The sequence below is a fragment of the Stegostoma tigrinum genome, chromosome 36, assembly GCF_030684315.1.
Source record: "Stegostoma tigrinum isolate sSteTig4 chromosome 36, sSteTig4.hap1, whole genome shotgun sequence".
Lineage (NCBI taxonomy): Eukaryota > Metazoa > Chordata > Chondrichthyes > Orectolobiformes > Stegostomatidae > Stegostoma > Stegostoma tigrinum.
This window is the reverse complement of record NC_081389.1, coordinates 26825688-26839007: the sequence shown is the minus strand read 5'-3', so window position 1 is coordinate 26839007 and position 13320 is coordinate 26825688. Positions and strand designations below refer to the sequence as shown.

General features: G+C 43.1%; 1 protein-coding gene across 1 annotated transcript in view; it reads right to left on the bottom strand.

The window, feature by feature from the left end:
- The window catches only part of LOC125446804 (threonine--tRNA ligase 1, cytoplasmic-like), a 42201-nt gene extending 29211 nt beyond the window's left edge, over positions 1-12990 (bottom strand). Inside the window, exons 1-3 of the mRNA XM_048520643.2 lie at positions 12663-12990; positions 1518-1616; positions 279-445 (exon numbers count right to left, since the gene is read on the bottom strand). Coding sequence (XP_048376600.2) covers positions 279-445; positions 1518-1616; positions 12663-12944 — 548 coding nt within the window. The 5' untranslated portion in view covers positions 12945-12990. The remainder of the gene's footprint in view (positions 1-278; positions 446-1517; positions 1617-12662) is intronic.
- Between the last annotated feature and the right edge of the window lie 330 nt (positions 12991-13320).

Sequence of the window (13320 nt, the reverse complement as noted above, 5' to 3'; positions counted from 1 at the left end):
GTGACTCAAGTTAGCGTCGAAACATGGCAACACTATGTATAACACACAAAAGACACTTTTACACAGTATTTTTAAATACATGTGACAATAAATCTAAATCTAGACATATAGCTCCTCATCCTTTGCAGTCAGCACCCAGCCTCAACAGGTGTACATAGATCCACAGTATCTGCTTGACTCCAAGGACATTAGAACAACAAACTAACTTCTTAACATCTCTTCCAAAAAGCAGACAAATTTGCAATATTCTAATAATAGCCCAATTGTCTAACACATACCAATGACTGGGGCAATTCATGGGTTTCAGTGCAAATACTTCCTTCTCCACCTCAAAGCTAAACATGTTCTCACGGTAGTGCTGCCAGTGGCCAGATACTTCCCACAGCCGCCTGCTGTAGATATTTGGAGAGATCACTTCAGTGAATCCACGTCTATGATACTCCTCCTGTAACAGATATAGATCAACAGTCAACAATAAACTTGCATTTACTTGCACCTCCCATGATGTCAGAGAGAACTTTTGAAGTCCATGGTTCTAAAGATTGCAAACTATAAATACAGCAAAACTGCACAAAATAGCCATGCAATTGAATACTGTTATTGTGACACCATTAGAAAAATAAACATTTTCCAAAGTAAAATGAAAACACGTTCACATGACATGGGCATCACTCAAGACCAATATCCATTACCCATCCTTATTTATTCACATGAAAACGGCAGTGTACCGCTTTTGAACCACATACGCTCATCTCACGCAAGTAACGGTGTTGTTAGGCAGGAAGTGTCAGGATTTAACCCAGCTACAGAGAACTAAAACGATAATTCCCAGTCAGGACTGGGTGTTATTTGGAAGATGTGAGATTTGCATATCATGGTGCTCTCACGTACCTATTGCCCTTGTCTTTCCACATGGTAGAAGTCATTTGTCAATATGTACCATATCTTTCACATCCTACCAGAGGGGGCAAGGCAGGTTTACAATGTAATGCATTGTCCAAAGATCAGCACCTACGACTGCGTAGCACTCCCTCACAAATGAAATGTCATCCTATATTTTGTGCTCAACTCCTGGAGCTGGAACCCATGACCTTCTGATTCAGAAAAGTGCTATCCAACGAGACAAGGTGACTGGTATCAACTGCCACAACACAAACTCTTTATAGATAGCTTTTGCCTCCATTGGCTTAATGCTCACCTCAAGAATCAAGTCTCGCCATTCTCACTTACTGCCCTAAGAAAGCATTGTTACTCATAGAAGTCCAGGTAGCACATATTATTTTAATGTGAAGTATCATAGCTGGAGCACATCTTGTTCAGAACTACCTAGTGGAAATACCCAGGAGTAGCATTTACTGATCATTTTTCTTCCTTAAATCCATTAGCAGATGCTTTTCATTTCTGAGCACAAACCAGAGGAAGCTGCTCTTTATAACTGCATAAGCTACTCCACCTCCATGATTTCTAAAACAATATAAACTGTTGGTGTTCAATTGATATATGAATATGGCCAATACCTGTATAAATGCTGTTAGCGTGTTGTAAATAAAAGCTCCCCTTGGCAGAAAGAAACAGCTCCCGGGGCTGAGCTCATGGAAGAAGAACAATTCTTGCTCCTGTAATGCACATAGCAGTAAAATGAGAGTGAGAAGCAATGCACAATCCAGGCAAAAACTGTTCAAAGAATCTGGTCCATATTAGGATTACAGGAACAAAAACAGGAAGTTGTTACTCTTTTCTCCACACCCTCACCCTCCCCAAACAGTCGATATCAGCTTTCAGCAATTCATGACAGTTTACTCAGACCTATGCACATTTTATGAATGCATAGCTAGAGCTACAGCAGCCACATTATTAGACACCCCCCACCCTCTATCAGAGTGTGAGAAGAGGAGATCTCTAGTACACAAACTAAGGGTAAACTTAAATATGGGAACCCTCAAAGGACAGTGCTGACATGACCAGGGTAGGGCAGAAAGCAATCTAATTGTTATTAACCTTCAGCGAGTTTGTTAAATAGAACCTTTACTGTAACATCAATTTCAGAGACCTTAGTTAAATGAAAAACAGATGAAAATCAGTTCAATCATTTCTTACAATGTTTAATAGTTTGGTCTTCAATGCACGAAACTGCCCCAACCTGAACAACAGATTATTTTATGAATGATTGCAAGTAAGCCTTACTTTCAGTTTGTTGACCCTCCAGAACTGACCTGAAATTATTAGGATCATAAGTAACCTAGAAAAAAAAACCATTGGGGATTGAAGCTTTACCTCCCCTATTTCCTGAAGGAAGCTTTGTTTGTTCGTTATAAAAACTTTACAAACTAAAATTAACGTGAAGATCAACAAAACCCCAGGCCTGATGACCTGCCCGAGAGTCTTAAAAGCAGCTGGAGAGGAAGTGAGTACTTAGATTATAATCTTCCAAAATTCCATAGATTTTGGAAACGTACCACAAGATTGTTGCAGATGTAACTGTTGGCTGGCCAACAGAAGACAGCGAGTGGTAGTAGAAGGAAAATATTCTGCCTGGAAGTCAGTGGTGAGTGGGGTTCCACAGGGCTCTGTCCTTGGGCCTCTACTGTTTGTAATTTTTATTAATGACTTGGACGAGGGAATTGAAGGATGGGTCAGCAAGTTTGCAGACGACACAAAGGTCGGAGGTGTCGTTGACAGTGTAGAGGGCTGTTGTAGGCTGCAGCGGGACATTGACAGGATGCAGAGATGGGCTGAGAGGTGGCAGATGGAGTTCAACCTGGATAAATGCGAGGTGATGCATTTTGGAAGGTCGAATTTGAAAGCTGAGTACAGGATTAAGGATAGGATTCTTGGCAGCGTGGAGGAACAGAGGGATCTTGGTGTGCAGATACATAGATCCCTTAAAATGGCCACCCAAGTGGACAGGGTTGTTAAGAAAGCATATGGTGTTTTGGCTTTCATTAACAGGGGGATTGAGTTTAAGAGTCGTGAGATCTTGTTGCAGCTCTATAAAACTTTGGTTAGACCGCACTTGGAATACTGCGTCCAGTTCTGGGCGCCCTATTATAGGAAAGATGTGGATGCTTTGGAGAGGGTTCAGAGGAGGTTTACCAGGATGCTGCCTGGACTGGAGGGCTTATCTTATGAAGAGAGGTTGACTGAGCTCGGTCTCTTTTCATTGGAGAAAAGGAGGAGGAGAGGGGACCTAATTGAGGTATACAAGATAATGAGAGGCATAGATAGAGTCGATAGCCAGAGACTATTTCCCAGGGCAGAAATGGCTAGCACGAGGGGTCATAGTTTTAAGCTGGTTGGTGGAAAGTATAGAGGGGATGTCAGAGGCAGGTTCTTTACGCAGAGAGTTGTGAGAGCATGGAATGCGTTGCCAGCAGCAGTTGTGGAAGCAAGGTCATTGGGGTCATTTAAGAGACTGCTGGACATGCATATGGTCACAGAAATTTGAGGGTGCATCCATGAGGATCAATGGTCGGCACAACATTGTGGGCTGAAGGGCCTGTTCTGTGCTGTACTGTTCTATGTTCTATGTTCTATGTTCTAACCCCTCTATTCGAGAAAAACAAGAGGAGAAGACAGAAAGCAGGAGATTGTGGGTTAGCCAGTTTAGCATGTCATTTGAAGATGTTCGCAAGATACTCAGGAAATCATAAAAACAATTAGAGAAATATTAACCTGGTTACGTGAAAGAGAAGTAGTGTTTGGCAAATTGATTACAGGACGTAAGCAGGGTAGGTAAAGGGAAACCAATAGGTGCAGTCTATTTGGATTTCCAAAAGGCACATGATAAGGTGCCACTTAAAAGGTCATTGCACAAGGTAAGAAGAGCTCATGATGTTCAGGTGACATATTATTCAGTCATAGGGCACAAAAAGAGAGCCCTCGGTCCAACTTATCCATGCCAGACAAGTTTCCCAAACTGAAATTGTCCTACTTGTCTGTGTTTAGCCTATATCCCTTTAAATCGTTCCTATTCATATACATGTCCAAATGTCTTTTAAATGTTTTAACTGCACCTGTATGTACCACTCACTCTAGCAGCTCATTCCACATACGAATCACCCTCTCCATGAAAATGTTCCCCTTAGGTCCCTTTCAAGTCCTTCTCCTCTCATCTTAAAAATATGCCCTCCAGCTTTGAACTCCCGTAGCCTAGAGAAAAGACCTTTGGTATTTATCTTATCTATGGCCTTCATGATTTCATAAACATCTAGAAGATCACCCCTCAACCTCCTACATTCTAGCAGAAAAAGTCTCAGCTTATCCAGCCTCTCAGAGTCAGAATCATACAGCATGGATATGGTATAATTAGTCCACGTCGACAACGTTCCCAAACAAAACTATTCCCACTTGCCTGCATCTATTCCATATCCCTCTAAAACATTCCCATTCATGCACTTATCCAAATGTCTGTTAAATGTTGTAACTATAACTGTATCTATTCTTGCAGTTCATTCCACACACAAACTGCTGTGTAAAAAAGTTCAACATCATGTCTCTTCTGAAGTTTTCTTGTCTCACGTTAAAAAGATGCCTGCTAGTTTTGAACTCCCCCACCCTAGGGAAAAGACTCTTGCTACTCACCTTATCTATGCCTCTCGTGATTTTATAAACCTACCCCCAACTTCCTACTCACCCGTGCAAAATATCCCAGTCTCTCCTTATAACCCAAATTGTCCATTTCCAGCAACATTCTGGTAAATCTTTGCTGAACCCTCTCCAGTTTAATAATATCCTCCTTATAACAGGGCAACCAGAACTGTACACAGTACTCCAAAAGGGGATTCACCAACATCTTGTACAACCCCAACATGATGACTCAACTCTTATACTCAGAGCAGAACAACGATGGCAAGTGTGCTAAACACCTGTTTAACCATCATGTCTACCTGTGATGCAAATTTCAAAGAATTACGTGCCTGGAGCTGAGGTCTCTCTGTTCAACAACATTACGTTGCGCCCTACCTTATTTGTATTATCAAAATGCAACGCTTCACATTTATCCAAACTAAACACCATCTGGCGCTCCTCAGTCAACTGACCTAATTGATCAAGGCCTCTTTGTAATCTTAGATAATCTTCTTCACTGTCCATTATACCACTGACTTTCATGTCATCTGTAAACTTACCAACCATACCTCCTATATTCTCACCCAAATCATTTGCATACATGATAAACCAAAGTGGGCCAGTACTAATCGCTGTGGAACTCTGCTGGTCACAGGCCTCAGGTCTGAAAAACAACCCTCCACCACCACCCTCTGTCTCCTACCATTAGATCAACTCTGTACCCCGTTGGCAAGCTCTCCCCAAATCCTTTGTGATCTAATGTTGCTGATTAGCTTACCATGCAGAATCTTTTTAAGGCTTTAAAGTCCACGTAAACAGTGTCTACCGCTCTGCCCTTGTCAATCTTTTTGGTTACCTCCTCAAAAAACTCAAGCACATTTATGAGACACGATTTCCATTGCACAAAACCATGCTGATTATCCAAATCCATTGAAATCATACTTCTTAGAATCCCCTCCAACTTAACCACCACTAACGTTAAATTCACTAGTCTCCAGTTCCCAGACTTCTGCTTGCAGCCCTTCTTAAATAAAGGCAGAACACCAGCCACCCCCAGGCCTCAGGCACCTCACCCATAGCTGTAAATGATACAAATATCTCTGTGAGGGGAGCTGCAATTTCTTCCCTAACTTCCCACAATGTCCTGGGATACACTTGATCAGGTCCTGGAGATCTATCCACCTTTGTTTTTTTTAAGGCCTCCGGTACTTCCTCTTCTGTAAAGTGGACCATTTTAAAGACATCAATACTTATTGCTCTCAGTTCCCTGGTATCCATGATTTTCTCCATAGTAAAAACTGACAAAATATTCATTTAGTATCTCTCCCATCTCCTGTGGTTCCACACAGTTGATCTTGTTAATCTTTACAAGGCCCTCTTCTCTCCCTTGTTGCTTTTTTGCCCTGATATGTACTTGTAGAATCTCTTGGGGTTATCCTTAATCTTACTTCATAGCCCCTTTTTGACCTTTTGAGAGTGCTCCTACACTCCTTATCTGCAAGAGATTCACTTGATCCAAGTTGTCAATACCTAATATGTGCCTCCTTCTCATTCTTGACCAGAGCTTCAATACCTATATTCATCCATTGCTCCTCATTCCTACTAGCCTTACCCTTCCCTCTAACAGGAACATAATGCCTCTCAACTTCCGTTATCCCGTTTTTGAAAGCCTCCGACTTGCCAGTTGTTCCTGTACCAGCAGTCAGTTCACTCCAATTAACTTTCCAAAGTTCCAGTCTGATACTGTCAAAATGTGCCTTACTCCAATTTAGAACTTTAACTTTTATATATGTCTTTTCCTTTTCCATAAATATTTTAAAACTGATATAATTATGATCACTGTTCCCAAAGTGCTCCCTCACTAACACTTCAGTCACTTGCCTGTGTCATTTCCCATGAGAAGGTCAAGTTTTGCTCCTTGTCTAAAAGTGCATCTATATTAAAGTTTTTCAGAAGATTTGTAGCTCGGGTCGTAGACATGCTCACTAAGCCAGTGAATTTGGTTGCAAATGCTTCATCACCTTCCTAGGTAACATCATCAGGGCTCTCCTGGTGAAATGTCAGCGTGCTGTTCCACTTGTTATTTATATGCCTTGCTTTGCTGGGGTGGTTGGTATTAGTTCCTGTGTTGCTTCTCAGTGGTTTGTACACAGGGTCTAATTCAATGCGTTTGTTGATGAAGTTCCAGTTTGAATACCAGGCCTCCAAGAATTCCCTGGTGTGTCTGTTTGGCTTGTGCAATTATCGATGTGTTGTCCCAGTCAAATTTGTGTCCCTTGTTGTAAGTGTGCAGTGAGACCAGTGAAAATTAGTCATGTCTCTCGGTGGCTAGTTGTTCATGTATCCATATAACCAGTCAATTTTCTTCTGGTTTGTCCTATGTAGCGTTTCTCACAGTCCTTACATGGTATTTTGTATATGACCCCAGTTTTGGGTATAGGATCCTGTATGTTCATTGGGAGCAGTTGTAAGGTGGTTGTCTGTTTATGGGCTACTCTGATATGTAGAGGTCTGAGTGGTCTTGTGGTCATCTCTCTTATTTCTCTGACATACAGTAAGGTGATAAGTGATTCTGGTCATGTTCTGGCATCCTGTTGTGGGGTGTCTCAGAGGTAACTGCGGATTGTGCTTTTTAGGTATCCTTGAGAATTTATAGTGAATGTGTACAATGATAGAAGCTACTGGTTAGTGAAGTCAGATCATATAGGATTTAGGGAGATTAGATACTTGCCAATTGGATACAAAACTGGCTTGACAGTGGGAGACAGAGGGTGGTGGTGGAGGAGGAGGAGGAGGGTTGTTTTCGAACTGGAAGCCTTTGATCAGTGGTATTCCAAAGGGATCAGTGCTGGGTTCACTGTTGTTTGCAATTTATACAAAAAAGTGGTTAGCACTGCTGCCTCATAGGAGTGGGTGCGATTCCAGCCTCAGGCAACTGTGTGTGTTGTGTTTGCACTTTCTCCCTGTGTCTACAGGGTGCTCCAGGTTCATCCTACAGTCCAAACATGTGCTGGTTAGGTGGACGGTCATGCTGAATTGTCTGTAGTGTCCAGGGATGCGCAGGTTGGGTGGATTAGGGATGGGAAATGCAGGGTTATAGGGACAGGACAGAGGTGTTGGGCTATGTGGGATGCTCTTTGGAAGGACTCAGTAGGCCAAATGGCCTGCTTCCACACTGCAAGGATTCAATGATACAGATGAGAAAATAGAAAGCATGGTTAGCAAGTTTATGAATGATACCAAAATAGGTAATGTAGTGGACAGCAAAGATGATTATCTCAGAGTGAGACCTTGATCAGATGGAAAGAGGAGAAGTAGATGGAGTTTAATTTAGATAAATGTAAGGTGTTGCATTTTGCTAAGGCAAATCAGGGCAGTTCTTACACAGTTAATGTAGGGCTCTGAGGAGTGTTGTCAAACAGAGAGACCAAGGAGTTCAGATACACAGTTAATTAAAAGTTCCTCCACAGGTAGACAGAGTGGTAAAAATGGAGTTCATTGCCTTCACTGCTCAGACCATTGAGTACAGGAGTTGGGACATCACGTGATGGTTGTACTTGACACTGGTGAGGCCACCTTTGGAGTAATGAGTACAGTTCTAGTCACCCTGCTAAAAGGAAGGAAATTAAGTTGAATAAGGTGCAGAAAAGATTTACAAGGACGTTACTGGAACTAGAGAGTTTGAGTTATAAGGAGAGGATATAGGAGGTTGACAGGTATGTATGGAGGCTTCTAAAATCATGAGGCTTCTAAAATCATAAGGTGAAAGCAAAGGTCTTTTCCCTAGTGCTGGCGAATTCAAAATTAGACGGCATAATTTTAAGACAAGAGGAGAAAGATTTATAAAGAGGCCTACAGCAACATTTTCTCACTGAGGGTGGTTCATATCACAGAGCCATAGAGCTATACAGCATGGAAACAGACCCTTTGGTCCAATTTATCTATGCCAACCACATATCTAAAATAATCCAGTCCCATTTGCCAACATTTACCCCACATCCCTCTAAACCGTTCCTGTTCACATACAATTACAACATTCAAAAGGCTTCTGGATGGGTATCAGCCTCCACCACTTCCTCTAGCAGCTCACTGCATACATGCACCTCCCTCTGCGTGAAAAGGTTACCCCTCAGGTCCCTTTCAAATCTGTCCCCCTCACCTTAAACCTACAACCCTTGGGGGAAAATCCTTGACTAATCACCCCATCTATGCCCCTCATAATTTTATAAATTTCAATTATGTCAACACCTCAGCCTCCGATGTTCCAGGGAAAATAGCCCTAACCTACTCAGCCTCTTCCTCCAAACCTTCCAACCCTGCAAGATCCTTGTAAATCTTTACTGAACCCTTTCAAGTTTCACAACATCCTTCCTATAGCAGACAGACCAGAATTGGTTAGGCCACTTTTGGAAAACTGGGCTCAATGTCCTGTACAGCCGCAACATGACAACCTAATTCCTATACTCAACACACTTACCAATAAAGACAAGTGTATCAAATGCCTTCTTCACTATTCTGTCTACCTGCCACTCTACTTTCAAGGAACTATGAACCTGCACTCCAAGGCCTCTTTGTTCAGCAACAATGCCCAGGACCTTACCATTAAGTATGTAAGTCCTGCCCTGATTTGCCTTTCCAAAATGCAGCACCTCACATTTATCCAAATTAAACTCTAATTCCCATTCCTCAGCCCAGCAGCCCACCTGATCAAGATCCTGTTGTAGTCCAAGGTAACCTTAGCAGTAAACTACACCACCAATTTTGGTGTCATTGGCAAACTTACTAATCATTCCTACGTTCACATCCAAATCATTTGTATAAATGACAAAAAGCAATGGACCCAGCACTAATCCTTGTGGCACACCACTGGTCACAGACCTCCAGTCTAGAAAAACAACCCTCCACCAGCATCCGGTCTCATACCTTCAAGCCAGTTCTATATCTAAATGGCTAGTTTTCCTTGTATTCCACGTAATCTAACTTTGCTAACCAGTCCACCACAAAGAACGTTATCGAACACTTTACAGAAGTCCATACATACCACATCCACCACTCTGCCTTCAACAATCCTCTTCATTACTTCCTCAACAAACTCAATTAAGTTAAAGCCACATCATTCCCCACACACAATGCCATGTTGACGATCCCTAATCGGGCCTTGCCTTTCCAAATACACGTAAATCCTGTCCCACAGGATTGTCTCCAACAACCTGCCCACCACCAATGTCAGGCTCAACAATCTGTAGTTCCCTGACCTCCAGTCTTCCAGCACCTCACCCTTGGCTATTAATTATACAAATATCTCAGCAAGGGGGCCTGCAATCGCTTCTCCAGTTTCCAGAGTTCTAGGATACACCTGATCAGGGCCCGGGGATTATCAACCTTGATGCATTTTAAGATATCCAGCACTACTTCCTCTGTAATATGGACATTTTTCAAGATATCACTATTTATTTCTCCACGTTCTACGGCTTCCATATCCTTCTCCACAGTAAACACTGATGCAAAATACTCAGTCTCTTCCCCCAACCCCTGTAATTCCACACATACAAGGCGTTGCTGATCTTCAGGGGGCCATATTCTCTCCCTAGTTACCCTTTTGTCTGTAATGTATTTGTGAAATCCCTTGGATTCTCCTTATCCCTATTTACCAAAGTTATCTCATGTCACCTTTTTGACATCCAGATTTCCCTCCTAACACTCCTACTGCCTTTATCTCTGCTAGGAATGCATTTGATCTGTGCTGTCTACACCTGACAATATGATTCCTACTTTATCTTGGCCAAAACCTCAATTTCTCTAGTCATCCAGCATTCCCTACACCTAGCAGCCTTGCCCTTCACCCAAACAGAAAAACTCAGTCTCTGGACTCTCGTTATCTCATTTTTGAAGGCTTCCCACTTCCCAGCTGTCCCTTAATCTACAAATACTCACCCCTACTCAATGTTTGCAAGTTCTTGCCTAATACTATCAAAATTGGCCTTCCTCCAAATTGGAACTTCAACTTTTAGATTCAGTCTATTCTTTTCCATCACTATTTTAAAACTAATAGAATTACAGTTACTGCCCCAAAGTGCTACCCCACTGACACCTTAGTCAATTGCCCTGCCTTATTTTCCAACAGAAAGTGAGGTTTTGCTGTTTCTCTAGCAGGTATGTTCACATATTGAATCAGGAAATCTTCTCATACATACTGAAATTCCTCTCCTTCCAAGCCCTTAACACTACAGCAGTTCCAGTCTATGTTTGGAAAGTTAAAGTTCCCTACCATTACCACCCTATTATTCTTGCTGATAATTGATATGTCCTTACAAATTTGCTTTGCAATTTCCCACTTCTTTTTCTGCGGGCGGCGGCAGGGGGTGGTGGAGAATCTACAGTACAATCCCAATAAGGTGATCATCACTTTCTTATTTTGCAGTTTCACCCAAATAACTTGCCTGGATATATTCTTAGGAAAATTCTCCCTAAGTATAGTTGTAACCAAAAATGCCACTTCCCCTCCCCCTCTATCCATCCTCTAGGATCCACACACAAACATTAAGTTGCCAGTCCTGTCCATCTCCGAACCATGTCTCTACAATCACTATGATATCCCAGTCCCATGTTTCCAACCATGGCCCTTACCTGCCAGGCCTCTCATATTGAAACTAATGCATTTTAATTTATTAGTCATATGGCGTTTTCTGCATTGTTCCTGCCTGCCCTGATTGTTTGACTTGCTTCTTTTCTCAACTGCACCAGTCTCAGACTGATCTCTTTTTTTCACCACCTCCCTTGGTGCCCCTCATCCCTCTTACTAGATTAAATCTTCCCGAACAGCTCAAATAAATCTCCCTACCAGTATATTAGTCCCCTTCCGATTCCAGGGCAATCTGTTCTTCATACAGATTTCACTTTCACCTCTGCAGAAATTCTAATGATCCAAAAAATGTGAATTCTTCTCTCCTAAACCTGCTTCTCAGTTACGCATTCGTTTGTTCTATCCTCCTACTCCTACTCTCACTACTTTGTGCCACCAGGAGTAAACCAAATATCACCACCCTTGAGGACCTACATTTTAAATTCCCTATGTTCTTTCCTCAGTTCCTCATCCTTTTCTAGTCCTATGTCGTTAATTCCAGTGTATATAACAGCATCCTGCTGGTCCCTCTGCACCCTCTCCAAGATATCCTTCATCTGGGCACCAGGTAGGGAACACACCATTCTGATTTCTTGCTGTCAGCCAAAGAAACATCTATCTGTGCCTCTGACTAGAGTCCCCTATCACACTTGATCACTTGGAACCTGACGTACTCTTTGTTACAGTACAGCCAGTGTCATTACCAGAAAACTGGCTGTTGGTACTGCATTCCCCTGAGAGTCCATCACTCTTTACATTTTCCAAAACAGCTTACTGGTTTGAGATGGGGATAGCCAGGGGAGACTCCTGCACTGTCTGTCTACCTTTCCTGGAGGTAATCCATGTACCTTACTATATCTGTGGTCTTTCTGCCTCCCGCTACAGCTATGTATCACACTCATAGCTGCTGTAAATTCCTCATTGCCTCTAACTGCCGCTCCAACCGATCCATGCATTCTAATAGGATTCACAACCAAACTCACCTCCTGTGACATAATCATCAGGATCATTGAAATTTATGTGGACTGAACTGTTAGAAGAATTGGCAGATGCAATTACTGTAACAACATTAAAAAGACATTTGGACAGCTACATGAATAGCAGAAGTTTTGAGGAATATGGTCGAGAAACTGGCAAGCACGACAAAGTTTCGTTTGGGATGTAAGGACTGCAGGAGTCAGAGACAACAGTGTGGAGCTGGATGAACACAGCAGGCCAGGCAGCATCAGTGGAGCAGGAAAGCTGACATTTCAGGTCGGGACCCTTCTTCAGAAAGAGGGTGCTCCTTCTCCACACTGTGTTAAGTTTCATTTGGGAAATGTGGCCAGCATTGACAAGTTAAACCGAAGGGTCTGCTTCTGAGCCCTATGGCCCTATACCGTAGATTTCTCACACAAGTTGTAAACGAGCAGGAAAACGGGATTATGCGATCTGGAGAAATGAGAAAACTGCCCCATGAGTGGATCACGGTTACCTGGGCTTCGGACCCTCTCTCCTGCGGCGATGAGCAGCTACCGGCCGTTCCCTTCCCCAGCTCGGCCTGAAGGCTGCGCTCCAGATGCAGCCGCCGGTATTTGAGCTTCTCATTCTCCTCCCTGAGGAAACGCAGTTTCGGACCGGCAAGCAACTCCTCACGTTCCCTCTGAAGTCGCTCCAACGCAGCACTGAGTTGGCGCAACTGCGTCTCCTGTGAAGACAGGCGCGACTCAAGAATCCACACAGCCGCCATTGCGCCGCCGGCAAAGCACCACCGCATTAACCCCGAATACCGTTATTACCCGCGGCCGGCTCGGCGCAACCGCACTCACCCCTGCCGGCTCGGCGCAACCGCACTCACGCCGAATCCCGTTATGACCCGCTGGGTTCACATAGAAGAAGGAAACAGTAACCAGGACGACAGCCTCCACTTTCCTGGCTAGACCCTATGGCAGACAAGAAACTTGGTTACAACCCTTTGATGCTGATAAGGCTATCGCAGCTGAGTTAAAGGTTGCTAAAGGGAGGCTCAATATTGTGTGAGGCAAGGTGCAATATCGGAAATGGCATGTTTTCAATACCTTGGGAAGGTGCAGTTTCTCCATGTGCATGAATGTTGTCATGACTGACGTAAGAAGTACACTGGAAATCAAGCT